Source organism: Ostrinia nubilalis, chromosome 19 (assembly GCF_963855985.1).
Source record: "Ostrinia nubilalis chromosome 19, ilOstNubi1.1, whole genome shotgun sequence".
Classification (NCBI taxonomy): domain Eukaryota; kingdom Metazoa; phylum Arthropoda; class Insecta; order Lepidoptera; family Crambidae; genus Ostrinia; species Ostrinia nubilalis.
In genome coordinates, this window is record NC_087106.1 from 10,565,016 (window position 1) to 10,584,208 (window position 19,193).

Genomic DNA, 19,193 nt, shown 5'->3' on the forward strand with positions numbered 1-19,193 from the left:
CTCATTCATTAGAATTAATTGTTTGTTAAGTAGGTACATTTTTCATAATGAAAGCAAAATTTTATAGAAATATTTTTGGTTATCTGTTATTTTGTTATTATACAGGGTGTTAGGTAAATGGGTATATGAGCCGACACTAGCCCATGTTAACATGGGCATAAAAATGGTATGGTGAAGTCAGAAATTTGATATCATCATTTTAATTTGTTTAATTTTCATATAAAATAAATTTTATAAAATCCGATTTGTATGAAAAATAAAATAATTAAAATGAAGATATCATTTTTCTGACTTCACCATACCATTTATATGACCATGTTAACATAGGCTAGTGTCGGCTCATATACCCATTTACCTAACACCCTGTATATAAATTATTCTCAGAATTATAAGCCTACAATATGAATATGGGGCATAAGAGAAGAGTATTTCTATATTTAGCCCTCATTTCGACACTAACACTGCACGTCTAGCCAACGGTCCTGGATATTAAGCTTGCTCTCTAATTTACTAAAGCCTGTGTGCTTACCATGAGTTTACGTCAGGTGTGCGCGCTAGCGACCGCGTAAAAAATGTCAGTGTGCCTACCATGAGTTTACGTTAGGTGAGCTCGCTAGCGAATACGTCAAAAAATTCTATGAAGATTTTATTTCTTGAAAGTAGCCGCTAGGGGCGCTGCACAATATGTCATACATTTAAATGTCATTTTTTTACGCAGTCGCTAGCGAGCACACCTAACGTAAACTCATGGTAGGCACACTGATTACACATTGTACAGCGCCCCTAGCGGCTACTTTCTTGAATTCATATTTTTTGACGCCCTCGCTAGCGAGCACACCTAACGTAAACTCATGGTAAGCACACTGATGTGCACGTATTTGTATTTTAGTCACTGTTGCGGCTGCACACTCCTTGGCCACGCGAGCTGGCCACTAAGAAAGAATAAACAGATTTTTTTCTCGACGACCAAAATCGATCTTCTTTTGTTTTTTCGCTCACATCTACATCTTTGAATTATTGTCACGCATTATATGCATAATAATGTCTTGATTTTTAAATAATTGTACCTAAATATGTATATTCTCGTTTTAACCCCGAATCTTGAGCATTGATACAACTAGGACCCCGAAGCACACACACGCAACATTAGGCAGGCCCATCGGTCACTACAGTCACACTTTACGACATCTACCCGAAGAGTGGAGGTGGTCTATTCTACTCTGTCGAAACCACACAACTATTTATTTATTTTTGTTTTATTTATTTTAGAAATTAAAAACAAATGTGTTACAGAAATTAACTTATCTACTAGACTTATGTATTATTTATGTGGTAACACATCCCACTACGTAATCCACATATTGATATATGAAACCATGTAATATAGAGCGAGGCAATTACAATTAAGGTAGGTACCTTATAAACGTAGTGTAGCTCAACACCAAGAAGTAATTAATATCCCACCAAAAACATTCTGTAAAAAACTAGCCAAGTCTCGATGGAGCTGCTTGTTTATCTCTAAAAAGTAATGAAATCTAGACAAAGTCGTGCCAAGTCTATGGTTCTTTACTGCGATTTCTTTTTTATTATAGTTAATGTTGTGTGACTTGGCCGTTGAAGGGTACAAAACCAGGTGCTCCATGACACCATTGCACCAATCTGTTGCCAGAACCACTACCCATTGACGATGGAAAATTGCCACTTGGAAAACGTTGATTTAATAACCAGTGAATTGTAGGCTTAATAAAGCTGCGTATTTCAATAATACTTATGCATAATTATTGATTATCTTAATAAAGATTGTTCAACGGCCAAGTCACACAACATTAACTATAATAAAAAAGAAATCGCAGTAAAGAACCATAGACTTGGCACGACTTTGTCTAGATTTCATTACTTTTTAGAGATAAACAAGCAGCTCCATCGAGACTTGGCTAGTTTTTTACAGAATGTTTTTGGTGGGATTTCACTTCTTTTTGTAGAATGTGGCATAATTATTTAACGTCGTCGTCCTTTAATATTATCGTCATTTTTTTTACGATATTAAACACATCTTTAAAAAGGACAACGAATCAGAATTGATTTAATAATAACTAGAGGGGAAAAAAAATCTGGACACCGCGGTGCAGAAAATCGACGCTCAAAGTGCTAGCGCCATCTAGCGGTGAGCGGTACAGGCGAACACCACGGCGCCGGTGTGGCGCTAGTAGTATTGATTATTATGAATGTGGTGTTACTCCAGATCTTCGATTTTCCTAGTTTTTATAGTTTTCCCTTTATGTGGCCATTAAACCCTAACTCTGTACCAAATTTCAGCTCTCTGAGTTAATGGGAAGTACTAGTTCTATTTTGATGATCATCAGTGAGTGAGTGTCATAAATGCGAAACTTTGCTTTCGCTTAACTTCGGAACTAATTGACCTACAGACTTGAAATTTTGGATTTTAAGTGTGTGATTATAGCTTACTAGATGACGAAAATTTCTGCGTTCTGGTCTTATCTAAAGGTTCTCAAATAGAGGCCTGAAAATGCGGCGAAATGGTTCCAGTAAAGGATGGTACGGCAGTGTTTGCTTCGCGCTCGACTTGGCGGGGGCACTGCCGTGCCCCCAGATTATGTTCAGACTTTTAATTATTAATTTTGTTCTGTTTTTTTTTTCATTTAATTTATCTTAATTTTAATTTGGTCACTTTGCAGAGTGTCTAAAATATGCCTTTTAAATTTTAAGGGACTACTAGCTTCTATAACCTTCTCTAATCCAGTTTTTGTCCACAGGGTCTGGAGATCAAAGGTCAAATGGTATTCTGCTCAGAGTCGGACTCGCTGCTCTTCGTGGGGTCTCCATTCTTGGACGGTTTGGAGGGTCTCACTGGACGAGGGCTGTTCATATCTGATATACCTCTTCATGATGCTACAAGGGACGTCATCTTAGTCGGCGAACAGGCTAGAGCTCAGGTATGAATTCATCATCATCACTTTAGTTACAAGACTTCCACTGCTGAGCATGGGTTTCTGATTCCCAAATTGTCCAGTTGGCATGCATTCAGCGCCTTCCACCACATTTTGAATGGAGTTAAATAACTTTGTGCCTACTTACCAGTTCCGAGCTAGCTAGTTCGAGGATACCTGCAGCGCACGCGCAAACACCGGTCGCTGTGGAAATCTTTGGGAGATCAGAGACCTTTGTCCAGCAGTGGACGTTATCGGCTGAAACGAACGAACCTACTGACGAGTGGATTAAATACTTATCTAATACTTTAACTTACTCGCATTTATTTTTATGACAGGATGGCTTACGAAGAAGAATGGACAAGCTGAAGAACTCGATAGAAGAAGCAAGTAAAGCGGTGGACAAAGAGAGAGAGAAGAATGTCAGTCTTCTCCATTTGATATTCCCGCCACATATTGCGAAGAGACTGTGGTTAGGTAAGATAAATTATCCTACTAATATTATTATAAATGCGAAAGTTTGGATGTCTGGATGTTTGTTAATCTTTCACGCAAAAACTACTGAACGGATTGAGATGAAACTTTACAGTATTATTGTTTATAACCCCGAATAACATATAAGCTATAATTTATGACGAACTGTGACAAACTAAATTTCACGCGGGCAAAAGCTAGTTTATCAATATGTCCTTCTTCATATTACAGTCGACATCACAATATAAGATTTTTACAACATAATACAAAAAAAAAAAGTACAGTACTAACTGTCAACCATACCTTCGTGTTTATACTTACTTACCAAAAAACAACCCAAGACTTGACAAGTGTTGTATTGGTATAGTAGTTATGATAGGATATTTTTGAAGCAGCTCCATATTCGTATGTTTCTTTATGCAAAAAATTACGTGTTTTGATATATCAAAATAGCAGCAAATAAGTAGGTCTTTTAATATTTTTTCAAATAAGTATGTTGAGCAGGCTATTATGAGACGTGTATGTATAAGTCCTACATATTTTATATTTACCTAAAACTTAATGCGTCAAAAATGTACTAGCCATAAAATGTAAAAGGATGTACACCACTTAGGAAAACCCATCAGCCCCATGTTTAATGACGACAAAAAGCATAAAACAAAGCCTTATAGGGCTTAAAGACATAATGTTGCCCTAAAAATGAGTACCCTTACTTATCGTAGCCTAAGTATGGTTTAGTGTGGCCAGTCCATATCAGGTGTAAACATTATCCAGGGGGCTTTTATCCCAGCCCTTTACCATGTTTTATGGCGGTCATACCATATTTTATGGTATGAGTGAGGCGGAGAATATTAAATTTTGTGAGAGGTATTTTGTGGAAAATGTACCCATTGTACTTGTTTTCATGGTTTGGGCCATATTGCGATAAATCAAAAGTCAAAACTCTGTTTAAATTCTAGCAAAGATTAAAGCATTTGCTTAGCTTTTCAATATTAAAATTTGCTTCTTTTATACAGTTACAATTTTCCTTGCCGTGTTATCCTACCTTCCATCACGCCAATTATGTTCACAACCATAGTGTCAATAAGATACTATAGGTTTCAAATATGCCTCAATAAAACCAGTAAATGTTCCATCCTAGACTCATACTGCTTTTCGAAAATTATTTAAATAAAACCTGGAATATAAATAAACCAGGAATATTGGTCATTCAGCCACTCTGACACTGTCCATTTCATTCCCTGAAGGTCAAGACCATGACCATATTTGCGTCTTAACCAAACGCTCTCAATCGCTTTTGGAACAAACTTTGGAGCAGATGGCCTGGCCTAATTGCTAGTGCCGCTAAGTAATTGTCACTCAGCTCTGAGTCAAGCCAAACGAGCTAGCACTCGTTGCAACACTGATTGCGATCAAATATAGACGTATTCGGAAACGACGCTTGAAACTCGATTCAAGTTTGAGCACAGATTTGAATCGTGATTGGTTGGATTGCAATTTAATAAAAACCAATCACAGTTTAAATCTATTCATAAGTAGTTTCGTAATAAGAGCTTACGACATCTATTAAAGCTGATAAAAATCATGTGCGGAATCGATTATTTGAAATTAAGCTGTGTTTTGATAAACTGGGAAAATTACACCAATGCTTCTATATTCTATATTTTATGAGTAAGATCTACCTACGTGATGGAAACCAGAGAATTTGATATCTTTCCATTTGTTTCCTTCCATCATGAAATAAGTGTATCAGTAAATAATTCATACAAATATATTGGGGAAAAGTCAACCCATTGGGTGTCATGGGAAATGAACTCTGTCTTCCTTCCTTCTTATCAACATAAAAAGCCTCATGATGTTTCAGCTTTTATTCAGTACGCAAATACATTCAAGTGGTATTGCGTCGACGCATGTGTAAGTAGTGTATCTTACGATATCTTTGTCCAGCATAAAAAAAAACTCAAAAAGAAAGATAATAGTTTTTAGTTCAAATTACCTTGATATAGATCGTTTCATCCACGAAGACGCGCCCCACTAATTTTTGATCGAGGGAAGCGCGGGGTGCGGAGAGTTTGATCCGAGCAATCCGAGCGTCATTATTGTAGTGTGCGTGTGCATTCATGGATAATTTAGCGTGTACCGATAACACTCAAATATTAGTGGAAGAATGATGGGGCGCGTCTTTTTGTATGAAACGATCTATACTCCTTGCCTTTTTGTATACTGGGCAGTCATCAGGCCGCAGCAAATGCCTTTAGGCTTTCGGCCGCCCAGGCCCACACCAGTTCATCAACTGCAACGCTACATAATGTGACTTTATTTACTTACCACGCATACATCTCTTGTCCCAAAGGTGAGAAGATAGAAGCTAAGAGCCACGACGACGTGACTATGCTGTTCAGCGATATAGTCGGGTTCACGTCGATCTGCGCCACTGCAACTCCCATGATGGTCATCGCTATGCTGGAAGACCTGTACAGCGTGTTTGACGTGTTTTGTGAGCTGTTGGATGTGTATAAGGTAAGATAATCTATAACTATTACGGGACTATTCCCACCTGTAGTTCCCACCGCTGCAACCCCTGTGTATGTTCAGCTGTCAACGGGGATCCAACGGGTTCTTGTCGATTTACCAGGGGGTTAAAATTAATTTGTCCAGTCTATTAGTAGATAAAACACATGTGACTTATTAGGAGGTTGAAATGTAAGTGTTAATAGTCGACCTCGGTGCTTGGTGTTTCTTTACGAGATCGGATCAGAAATGAGGAGATCTGTAAACGAACTAAAGTCGCTGATATAGCAAGCTGAAGTGGAAATGGGCAGGGCACACTTTCGTCAAGGCATAATAACAATTTTACGCGATAAGCCCATACATTATTAGCCAACTAGGATGAGTGCCATGATAAGATTTTATCACGGCACGCATCCTAGTCGGCAGTCTCCCTTAAGTTTTTTTGTCAATGTATGTTTTTTGTCCAGGTGGAGACGATAGGCGACGCATACTGCGTGGCCAGTGGTCTGCACCGCAAGATTGAAACGCACGCACCGCAAATAGCTTGGATGGCACTGCGCATGGTCGAGACCTGCGCGCAACATCTGACGCACGAGGGGAACCCGATCAAGGTCAGACTTCAGTAAAATAGTAGTTAATACGAGTACATAAAGGTGCCATATACTGCGTGTCCAGTGGTCTGTACCGCAAGCCCGCCGCAGATTGCTTGGATGGCTCTGCGCATGGTCGAGACCTGCGCGCAACATCTGACGCACGAAGGGAATCCGATCAAGGTCAGATTTTAGTAAAACAGTACTTAATAAGCACATGAAAATTGAAATACCACAGTGATATATGTTGTGTGTGACGTTACGTTGTCTGTTCAATAAGAGCCAAAGCACACGATGCGTTGCGGCCGTCGATGCAATGCCGGAGCAGTGTCGCTGCGTCGTCTTACATTTTAACAATATCTAAGGCGGTCGCACGAGTGGTGCGGCGGCGTTCTGCACCTTGCGATCCGGCGAAGTCATTGTGGTGCGGCGTTGCAACGCGTCGTGTGCTTTAGCCGTAACATGCTGAAAAGCTTGATTTTTTTTTAAGTAAAGGGAGCATAATATATCTTCTCATTAAAATAGTCGGTGCTATAAACAATTTTGATTTTTGTTTTGCTGTGCATCAACACATTCCTAGGAAGTAACTCTATACACGCAGCGAAATTAACAGAGTTGGCGCAATCGCACGGCGCTACCTTACTCCACCATTTTGACCTTGTTTTATCTGTGTTACACAATCTCGCTATTTGTCAAAATAAGACAGGTAAAGCACTAATGGCTCGCCCAATCTCTTGGCGGTGTTTGGCTAAACTCCAAACAAATTCCTTGGCTCCCATCCCCTTAAGCAAACCTTAATCGTATTTACAGAGACCAGCCATTTCCAACAAAATATGTACATATTTGATGAGATTAAGGAAGCCGAAATAAATATTAATCGGTACTTTTTGGAAAAATGCGAGGTTCAGAAGAATTGGATGTGATGATTGGAAGTCAAATGATGGCAATTTACTTTTGCGCGTGATGCTTTACAATATTTTGGTTATATTCAAGTGTCGCTGTAGGTTTATTCTGTCTGTGGGTGTCGAAATACTATGAAATACTATTTTATCAAACCTTACCATTTGAATTGTAAATAATTTGGATTTGTTAGTAGTGTCCATTTAATACAGCTGGCTTGTTGTTCAAGCTGAAAGAAAATGTTTTCGGAAAATCTTTGTTTCATTTCATACATTGACCACAATAGAGACACCACTAAAATATTGCTTTAAAAAAACAAACATAACTTTGTAGCTGAAACACACGCTCCTCCATACTTTGCAACTGCAAATAACACTGCTTTTTCACCAACAGATGCGGATCGGCCTCCATACAGGGACGGTACTAGCTGGAGTGGTAGGCAAGACCATGCTCAAGTACTGCCTGTTCGGACACAACGTGACCCTCGCCAACAAGTTCGAGTCTGGCTCTGAGCCTTTGAAAATCAACGTCAGTCCGACTACTTACGAGTAAGTTTCATTTATTTATTTGAAAAAAAAAACCTATGTTTTCTCTTGACCTTTATCCCCAACGGGGAAGCTCTTTCCTGCATTTTACCTGATGGAAAGTGATGATCAGGCCGAAGGTGGAAGCGAGCTTCGCCCGTAATCCTCAACCACAGAGGAACTGGTTGTTACGGTGACATTTCCCTTCCTAGACGATGGCTGTAACACGATTTACTAGCCAGTGACACCAGAAAAACAAATGCCAACGCAGTGTCAGTTTTATATCCAAACGTTTGTCCCATTATTTGACCACATTCTACGCAGACCGGCGTCAAATAGCTGACAGCTTTATGTCAAACGTTTGTTCCAATATTGGCCACAAAACGGGTAATCAAAAATCCCTTATCCCTCATTGGGTTTTAAATTAAAACAAAAGTATATCGATATCGTCCCAAACTTCCCCGAACAAATCTTTTGTGCGGCGTTGAAGCGTCAAATAAAGCCAATTCCCGATAGCGTTATTTTGAACACCAAATAACCTTTTATCAGGCGCCGGCGAGCCGTGAAGACATCGGGTGACGTCAGCTCGACTCAACTGTCGCAATAAACTGCGTATCGCGCCCGGTCAAGCGTGAACCGCCATTGAGAAAGGGTTCTCTTTTCAAAATTTTCATCAGTCTTCTTCTTTTTCCTGTTTTTCATTATGGTTTCGTGCGGTTTGCTTGCACACAGCCAGCCAGTTTCAAGTAAAATATAAGATTGTTTTCTTCAATTCTTTCTCTTTGGAGACATCGTGTGACGTCAGCTCGACTCAACTGTCGCAATAAACTGCGTATAGCGCCCGGTCAAGCGAGAACCACCTTTGGGAAACCTCTTTTAAAAATTTTCATCAGTCTTCTTCTTTTTCCTTTTTTTTTTCATTATGGCTTCGTGCTGTTTGCTTGCACATGGCCAGTCAGTGTCAAGTAAAATAAGGTCCTTTTCTTAGGTTGTTTTTCTTTGGAGACATCGTGTGACGTGTCATAAACTGCGTATCACTCCCGGTCAAGCGTGAACCGCCTTTGGAAAGAAGTTCCTTTTTCAAAACATTCACCCTCTCGATCGGGCCCACTAGAGTGAGTCCGCCGTAGACTGGACCTTGGTCCAACACCGCGGCGGGCAACCCTCTAGTTGGGTTCGCCACTGATCGGGTGCCTTATGCGCTTGCCTCTTTGCCCGGTGAAGCTGGAAAAGCTCTTAAAGCCAACAACGCGCGTCCCTTAAAAATAAGTTGCCTTAGGACCATTTCGTAGCCTTTAGTGGGAAAAAAATCCCATTTCGAAGCTTGTCAGTATGATGCCAGCTTCAATATGGGATTTTTTTTCCAGGTTATTGTAATCATAATAATATAAGGTTTTTCCCTCCGCCCACGGGACCCTCCAGTTTGTGTGTAACAACGGCAACTTTCGCAGGTGGCTTATAAAATTCCCCGGGTTCGCGATGGAGCCAAGGGACCGCTCGTGCCTCCCAAATTCGTTCCCGAAGGACATACCCGGGACGTGCTATTTCTTACACAAGTACACGCATCCAGGCACCGACCCGACCGCGCCGCAAGTAAGTGAAAGTTAAAGATGTTGATTATGAATTTAGCGCCCGTATTCACAATTACTATGAGGTCTCACAGTGCGCGTGGACGTGTGATCACACGCGAAATCACAGAGCTCTATTCAAAGCTGTGCGTCCGATTTGCTGTTTCACTTAAGCAAGCATCGTTTGTGAATACGGGCGTAATTTTTACTATGTAAAAGAGTTTTTACTCCGTTTTAGGTAATGAACTTGGTATTACAAAAGTGGAGTTTAATTTTTGTGTACATTAAAAGAGTTTTAACTCCGCTTTAGGTAATGAACCACGTGATAAATGTTAATTTGGTGGGAATAAAATACAAGACAATGTTGCACTGAAAGTTATAGGGGACAAATGACTTGCAAATGTTTCACGGGATTTAAAAGAATAAGAATACATTTATTTTCTTTAAACACGGTATATACAGATGTTACACAGAAAAATGTTCAATCGTGTTTTGCTTACACGAAGCGTGCAAATATTAATTTTGGAACAAAAAACCCAGTCATGTCAAAAAGCCACAAAATAGTGATTAAATCAATCACTTTCACATTTTATTTATAGTAGAAGATTAGCTTTAAAAGAATAGCATTCCGAATATAAATAGCATTTCTTCAACAACAGCAACAATTTTTTGAAATCATCTTCAGTTTGTGGAAAAACAATATCAATATTATGAAAATAATTAGTCCTTCATGTAAAACTTTATTACGTTTAAAAGCTATTTGCGTTTATCCATAAAAGTAATATTAAAGTTCTGAATTAAATACAATAACAAACTCAATGGCTATTATAATAATGAAGAGTTTAGCTTACTAAACGATACGGCCCGTGTGTGATCCAGGGCGGAAAATAGAAATGAGCATGGAAAATATGCATGAATGCTTCCATACATTGTTTTCTAATAAATACTTAGGCAAAGTTTTGTTCTCGCACTACCGATACATAAACTGTGATAATGAAATCGTGTACGGCATGCAATCTCGAAATAAAAGACAACAGCTATGTAAAGTGTACAAAATGCAAAGATTATTTTCACTCTCTGTGTCTCAATATGAGTGGCGATGATATGGAACACATAGATACAACGGCCCTAGCTCAGTGGTTATGTCCTCTTTGTATGAGCAAGCAGCCCCGGGGAGACAAATCTGAAACCTTAACTCGCCCTTCTACACCAACCATACTGGCTGAAGCCTCCTTTAATGTTACTCGTCGTAAAATACCTGGCAAACTGGACATTCCTCCGACGAGCGCAAACGCTGAGTCACCATCGCACGACTATGTTCCACGTACAGAACTGCGGGCACTTATCCGTGATGAAATGTTGAACGTCGTAAATACGCAGATCAAAAACAGCTTGAATGCTTTAAATGAGCAGGTGGGAAGCTTTCGTAGTTTCATGGATTTTATTAGTGACAAATTCGACAAGTTTACCGAAGATTTTAACCGACAAGGACAAGAATTATTGTCACTAAAGAAAGAAAACACGATATTGCGTGGTGAATTGGACATACTTAAGAACAAAGTAGGCCAACTTGACCAGTTATCACGAGCTTCATGCCTTGAAATACAGTGCGTACCGGAGAAAAAATCTGAGAACGTCGTGAACATCGTAAAAAACCTAGGGCGCACCGTCAATTACACTATTGGCGACCATGACATCCAGTACTGCTCAAGGGTGGCGAAATTGAACCCTAACAGCCCTAGACCTCGCTCAATCATAGCAAAGTTCGTCTCACCGCGCATCCGTGATTGTGTACTGTCAGCTGTTGCGGAGCACAATAAGAAACACAGCCGCGATAAGCTCAACACCCACAACCTGGGCTTCACGACCGAGGATAAATCACCAGTGTTTGTGATTGAAAATCTATCGCCCGAGAACAAACTACTGCACGCCGCAGCCAGAAAACGCGGAAAGGAACTCAACTATAAATACATATGGGTTCGTGCAGGAAGAATATACATGAGGAAGTCTGATACTACTGGGACCATATTTATTCGTAATAGCGAAACTTTAGAAAACCTAAAAAACTAATTTTACCTGAGAGTCAACTGTTTGCTCATGTTATGTTTAATCATTTTTTGCTGGTAATGTTTGCTATTTATTTTCATACAGATTTACTTTTTACTAATACACTTAATAAAAAGTTATTAATATGTATTATAGCTAACATCTGTTCATTGTTTTTCTCAGTACTGTTGCATATTCTATGTTTTTACCGTTATCATGTAGCAATGCTGGCTGGTCTTGGCAGGTTCAGTGATGTAATGTTTTATCTTGATGCAAAAGGTGTGATGTTTTTAAATAGTATCTGTATAATCTTAATAATAAGCAATTTATTCACTTTTGAGTCGCGTATTATTATTTCTTACACGCATTCTTTTTCCCACAGTTACCTTTTACAATATACTATGATATGTATGAAGATATTCATTTTTATCAGGGGCGATTTCTCACTATCACAACAATGTCCAACTTATGCAGTGGAGGTTATTTTTCTTCTCAATAACTTAGAACGTAATTTGTACACTCACTTTCGTTTTAGATGGAATATATTGAATTTTATCAAAGACTGTCTCTCACTTTCACAATTATTTACAACTTATACAATATTGCAATTTTTTAATCATATTAACTTATTATTATACAAATTATTTAATCAATCTAATATTGGGATGGTATTTTATTTTAAAAGGCGCTGTTTCGCTTCAATTCAACAATCAACAACTCTTACAATGATGTTTTATAGCAATAATTTAGAATATAGTTTGAACAATGGTTTTCATTTTGGTAAGAACATATTCAACTCTTTTAGAGGCTATTTCTCATCAACTCAACTATTTACAATTTCTACAGTGATAATTACTCGTGCAATTGTATCTATTTTTACAAGCTTTATTTATGACTATTACGCTAGTTCTGCAAGTATAATATTTTTTATTTTTTATAGTTAAATATGGATTTCAATAAAAAACCTATTAGTATCTATTATCAAAATGTAGGGGGCCTAAGAACCAAATGCTTAGATCTTTGTAACAACTTACTCAGTTCAGACTTTGACATAGTTTTATTCACGGAGACGTGGCTCCAAGACGACATTATGGATTCGGAGCTGTGTGATAACAATACCTATGATATATTTAGAAAGGATCGTAACTTAGCAAAAACTGGTAAGAAAGCTGGTGGGGGGGTCATGGCTTGTGTAAGGAATTCCTTGAATGCGCAGGCATCGGGTAATTTCAATACCAATGCAAACACAGAATTGCTTTGTATTACTATCCCTGCTTCCAAAACGGGTTCAAGCTCAGAGTTAACAATAATATTAGTTTACATTCCGCCTGACATGTCTTCTAAGCCTGCTCAACTTGCCGAAACAAAGGAGTTTTTGGCTCAACTGGTGGACTGCCAACCCACTCATACCTTCTTACTGGTCGGAGACTTCAACCTTCCTTTCCTGAATTGGCAGGATGAACAGTACTCATTAGCATCATCTCCTGTGGTGAGTTCTGAACAACAGGCAGCAGCATTCTCTTTTGTTGAGGATTTAACTTACTTGGGCATGACTCAATATAATTATATCCGTAATAACAATGACCGCTGTCTTGATTTGGTATTCTGCAATATACACAGCACCTGCGATCAATGTATTCTTCCTCTGTTAAACGTAAGCTCTCATCATCCAGCTCTGACTATCAGTATTATGGATTTGTTTAATAGGCCGCTCTCCAAAACTATTATTAAACGTCGAAAATTTCATTGCTCTGATTACAGGCTGATAAATGATTATTTAAGCAAAATAGATTGGCATGATACCCTCTCGCATGGGTCCGTGGATGAAGCTATTGACAGGTTCTACTCAGTTTTGGGCGAGTGTTTTGACAAGTATATTCCTGTTTCTGAAGTGAGTACTAATAGCAATAGATATCCAATTTGGTATAGTAATCCATTGAAGAAAATTATCAAAGAAAAAAGCAAAATTCACAAGAAATGGAAACGGTTTAACAACCCTCGCGATTATAATGAATTTGCGATACTCAGACAACGTGTACGATTGTTGCAAGATGCCTGCTTCAGGAAGTACATTGCTACTATAGAAAATGGAATGTGTAAAGGTCCTAAAGCGTTTTGGTCTTATATAAAATCAAAGAGAGGAGGCTCGCAACACCCTAACCATTTTATTCATGACGGGGAGACCTTGACCGATGGCAATGTTATTTGTGATGCCTTTAATAACTACTTTCATAACATGTTCTCTAATCCCCAAGATAATGTCATCCTTAATAATTTAGATAATGGCGATGAGATTACAGGAGATATTATAACTAATATCGACATTCAGCATGAAAGAGTGGTGGGGCTGTTGGAAAGGCTAGACGCTTCCAAGGGGCCAGGTTGTGATGATGTACCACCTATCTTCTTAAGAAACTGTGCTGAATCATTGGCTTTTCCTATAACCCTGTTATTTAACCGATCAATAAGGGAGTGTATTTGTCCCACTATCTGGAAAAAAGCCTTCGTAATTCCAGTGCATAAGAAGGGGTCTAAATTACAAATACAAAACTATAGGCCGATCTCTATCCTTAACACTCTTAGTAAATTACTTGAAAAAGCTGTATTTGAAAGTATTTACCCCATCATCAGCAACTCCATATCCACTCATCAACATGGCTTTTTAAAGAAAAAATCCACTGTCACTAACCTAGCTGAGTTTACAAATTACGTTCTATGTGAAATGGAAGGGGGAGGGCAGGTTGACGTGATCTACACCGATTTCGAAAAAGCTTTCGATCGTGTCGATCACGTCATCCTGATCAACAAACTATATACACTCGGTATACGAGGGAATCTGTTGAGATGGGTTGAGTCCTATCTAACTAACCGTTCTCAAGCAGTGGTCGTGGGGGGATACAAATCAGACTTCATAAATATTCCATCCGGGGTTCCTCAGGGATCTCACCTTGGTCCTCTCTTTTATTGTGCTTATATATACGACATCCACAGATGTTTTAAATACTCTAAACATTTGTTATATGCTGACGATAAGAAAATATATATGAAAATTAATTCTACTCTAGACTGTGAACTTATTCAACATGATCTTAACTCTCTTTATACGTATTACAAGATGAATAATATTAAGGTAAACATAAAAAAATGTCAATGTTTAAGCTTTAGTCGTAAAAACACAATAATTAATTATCCGTATAATTTTAACAACACGATCATTGAGAGGACCAAGATAGTGAGAGACCTGGGAGTCTGGTTGGACTCTAAAATGCTCTTGTCCGAACATATTGACCACATCACAAAGCAGGCTTACCGCAACTTAGGCTTTCTAATGAGATCTTGCAAGCCATTTAGAAACATCCATAGTTTGAAAGTGGTTTACTACGCTTACTGTCGAAGTATCCTTGAATACGCAAGTGCCATATGGTCTCCTCAATACAATAAATACATAGACAGAATTGAGAGAATCCAAAAACTTTTTGTAAAGCACCTTAACTACAAGACCCACAGGCATAGCGTATCTTACGAGGACGACTGTCGTCACTACTCACTCATGCCTCTTAAATCTCGGCGTGAGTTACTAGACATGTCTTTACTACATGATATTGTAAATAGTAATATTAATAACCCTATTTTACTTGAACAAATTCAGTTCCGTACCCCCAAGTATCGCACGGCCAAGACTCCTTTGTTCAATGTGCCTTTGCACCGCACTAACTATGCCAAGAACTGTGTTATGTCTCGTTTGCTTAGTACCTATAACAATAATCATAGTGAAATAGATTTATTTAATCTCTCAAAGGGCTCATTAAAACAGCAAATAGTTCAGGCATACATGGATATGGATGAAACCTAATCATTACCATTGTATGAGTTGGATATGACATAATTATGACACAATTGAACAGATTTTTTTTTTTCTTTTATCCTTTTATTCTGAAATCCAAACATCACACCTTCGTCTTTGTATTTCCTGTTGTCTAGGAGCTTTCTATCCTCGCCATGCGCCAGCCAGCACATCTTGTTTTATTTTTGCTTTTTTTTATCTGCATTATTGTTTATTTTTGTAACTAAAATAACAAATTACATTATTTATTCTGTTGTTCCTACACACTTAAATTAGCTGTGAGACTCTGTAATTGGCTAGAGTTATATATATAATGTACTACTCTGTAACATGTAAATTGTCGACCAAGCTGTTGAGTTTCCAAATAAATAAATAAATAAATAAATAAATAAATAAATAAAATACAGCTTATGTAGTTTCAATAAGGATTACTTTGCAGGAAAAATATACCTGTGACTGACTATATTGACATTTAAGTTTTTTAATTACCTACTCGTATATACTGACATTTAAGTTTTGCATTTGCGACCTGCTTCATGCTCGAGCTATATGAGTATTATACGTTCTGCAACTGGGAATAGATAAACTAAATACTTACAAATCTCAGGTACCGTCAGCGTCAAATAGTTCGTGGTACCCAAAGTAACCAAAAAGCTTGCAAAACGTCTTTGTTACAGTTGGAATAAGGTTGCGTTGTCCACTTTTTGGCCACTTTGGGTATCACCAGGCCTGTTCATCTCCGCGAGTTTACATCGAAAACAAAACACGCACGATGGCCCACCTACAGGATACTATTCGACAAGGCCTCACATACGAGCGAACATTGACTCACGCACGCGTATTCTTGTGTAGGTATGACGGAAGAAAATAAAGAAATGTGCAGTATCTAACTGCCTAAATCATAATAAAAACACAAAATGTACTTTTTTAAGTTGCCTCAAGACACTGAGAGGTAAATAAGTAGTTAATATTATTCATGATAATTCATGCTAAATCATGTATTTCCTCCGCCATTTTCCGCAGTTTGGCACCTCTTGTCACATAATTTTACCGAAGTCAGCCCTATAGCTTCGGCACAGTGCCGATCACTGACGTTTGTCAACAAAATGGTGCTTGACTCTTGAGACAGGCTAAATTACACCATATTGTTAATGACATTGAGCATACATTTTTTTAAATACCTTCGAGAAGTAAAACTTCTGTACGTAGTAGGTACTTATTATTATTCTGTGGTATCACGAACTATTTAACGCTGACTGTACTAAAGTGCAGACAAAGCATCGTAATCATAATATACATAGTCTGAATGTGCTGTTATCTGTAGGTACCTAACATATTGTATAGGTTCCCTCATGATTTATATTAGCACTTACTGACCTAATATTATTACACAGATCAAGATCCAATCGATTAAGCTTCCCAATCCGCAGAACTGAAACCCAACAAAGTTTCAAAGCCAAAATTTTATATCTGCCAATTCGGATAGAAACTTCATCCGAAATAAATTCTCTGGCGAGATGAAGTTTTACATCGGAACGAGTTCGAAGAAAAGTAATATATTTCTATTGACAGGTAAAACACATCGAAGACGCGCTACGGGATTTCGCGATCGGCCAACAAAAACCATTGACAGAAGAAGAAACAGAGGAGCCAACTTAGTAAAAAACTCTTCAAACTCCGAATTCCAAGAAATCCTGTTAACATTGTAAATACTTATCTTAATTGCTTTATAAACTGTTTATTTAGAAACTTTGTTCATCAAAATATTTAATGTAAAAATGTTTTTCGAAGTTTAATACTCTTAAGAGTTGAGAGCCGCTTTTCTTTTGTACATCATTTGAATAAGACCTATGGGTGTTTGTTGTCGTTTGTCAGAGGCTGCCGCCTTCGTTGTGATCCTATAAAGGTTGAGGTATTGTGATACACGATTTTTACTTAGGCTAAGAACACACGGCGCGATTTTCACCCGCGCCCGCGGCGGTTGTGGAATTGCGGTTTTATTTGAAAACTCACGGGAGCGGCTATTTGCGCGGTTATTCTAAGAACTCACGGCGTAATTTTAAATCTGCCGCCGCGTGCTAAGTCACTGGTACAAAATGGTCGCCCGCCGATCGGGTGGAAACCGCCGAGCGGGACCCGATTACAACCGCGCCCGCTGCGGGCGAAAACCGCGTCGTGAGTTGTGCATTAGTTTTTACATAAGACGTATCTGCATTCTACAGTAGCTGCGGGCCCGCAACCGCCGCGGGGCGGGTGAAAATCGCGCAGTGAGTTCTTAGCCTTGTATCTTACACAGTATTTTACGTCAGCGACAACGTAACGCGACACAACGTGTCTGGTCTAGTGTGACATATTATAAAATCTACGCTACAATATTCTTAGCTTGCGGTCTACGAATCAGTCTGCTATGAGACTCGAAGATAATATTCTAATTTGCACAACGTAGCGTTGTGTCGCGTAGCGTAGTGTAGTGTCGCGTCACGTAGCGTTGACCGCTTAGGCCTCAGCCTCGAACTTAGCGGGCAGCGGGGCGGCGGCGGCGGCGGCGCGGGAGCGGCAGGATCTTATGCGTAAAATCAAATAGACCGGTTCTCGAAAACAGCGGCGCGGCAGCGGGGCGGCAGCGGGCAACGAGCGGGCAGCGGCGAGGGAGCGGGCAACGAGCGGGCAGCGCACTCCTTCTTTTGCCCACAATAAATCGAGCGTTAGGAATAAATTTGAATCCAAATAAAATTGTCGCCGTTGTTCAGACATTTCGTTTGCGAATAAAAACAAATATCTCGACAACACAACCCCGAACACAACACTTCGCCGCTAAAGCGCCGCGCGAGCTGCCCGCTTGTTTCGAGAACGGGTCTGCGTTGCCCGCCCCGCTCCAGCGCCGCCGCCGCTCCCGCCCCGCTGCCCGCTAAGTTCGAGGCTGAGGCCTTACGTCGGATACTTTATTCACTATCCTAATAAATTGTGAAAGTTGTAAACTTCTATTTCAAAACATACTGATGTTTGTTAATGGGCAGCAGAATCAAGCCTTCAATTCCAAACAACCGTGTACTCAGCTTAGCCTAATTAAAATCCTGTTCATTAATAAACCTAAGTACTGACCTATATTTTTATAGCCATACTGCGGTTTTCTCAAAGCTGTGGCTGACCCAATTTGAACTACGATTAAATCAAGAATAAATAAGAGCTGGTCCAGATAAGGCATTTTATACGCGTTTTGAAGCCAATCGCGCGAATGCATGTGGTCACAATATATTATGAACCTCTATACCTCACAATCGTGCGATTAGAAACGCACTATCGAGGTTCTTAGGCAAAACGCGCGACTACATGAGACAGAATTTATGAACCTCTAGTACCTTACATCACAATCGTGCGATCCGAAACTCGCGAGTAAAAACGCGTCATCTTACCAGCTCTTAGTTCTAACAGGTTTCGTTCGTTCGTTCGTCTCAGCCAAATGACGTCCACTGCTGGACAAAGACCTCCTCCTCCAAGGTTTTCCACAATGCACGGTCCTGCGCTGCCCGCATCCAGGCTCTTCCCGCGACCTTTACCAGATCGTCGGTCCACCTAGTAGGAGGCCTGCCCACGCTACGTCTTCCAGCCCGTGGTCGCCAATCGAGAACTTTTGAAAGAAAGAAAGAAATAAAGAAAAAACATTTATTTGGTACCAAAAAATTAAACAATAAGGTTACAGGTTTACCTTTAAAATATAGATGTCGTTACAAAAATCTCATAAGATATAACTCTGGACACTATAATGTTCTTCTTAGTAATTGTGACTC

General features: G+C 39.3%; 1 protein-coding gene across 1 annotated transcript in view; it reads left to right on the forward strand.

Annotated features, from left to right (window-relative positions):
• The window catches only part of LOC135081186 (head-specific guanylate cyclase), a 141,841-nt gene extending 124,377 nt beyond the window's left edge, over positions 1 to 17,464 (forward strand). The window contains exons 9-15 of the mRNA XM_063975931.1: positions 2,775 to 2,954; positions 3,287 to 3,425; positions 5,776 to 5,942; positions 6,401 to 6,544; positions 7,817 to 7,971; positions 9,399 to 9,540; positions 16,978 to 17,464. Of these exons, the coding sequence (XP_063832001.1) occupies positions 2,775 to 2,954; positions 3,287 to 3,425; positions 5,776 to 5,942; positions 6,401 to 6,544; positions 7,817 to 7,971; positions 9,399 to 9,540; positions 16,978 to 17,064 (1,014 nt within the window). The 3' untranslated portion in view covers positions 17,065 to 17,464. The remainder of the gene's footprint in view (positions 1 to 2,774; positions 2,955 to 3,286; positions 3,426 to 5,775; positions 5,943 to 6,400; positions 6,545 to 7,816; positions 7,972 to 9,398; positions 9,541 to 16,977) is intronic.
• The last annotated feature ends 1,729 nt before the right edge of the window (positions 17,465 to 19,193 follow it).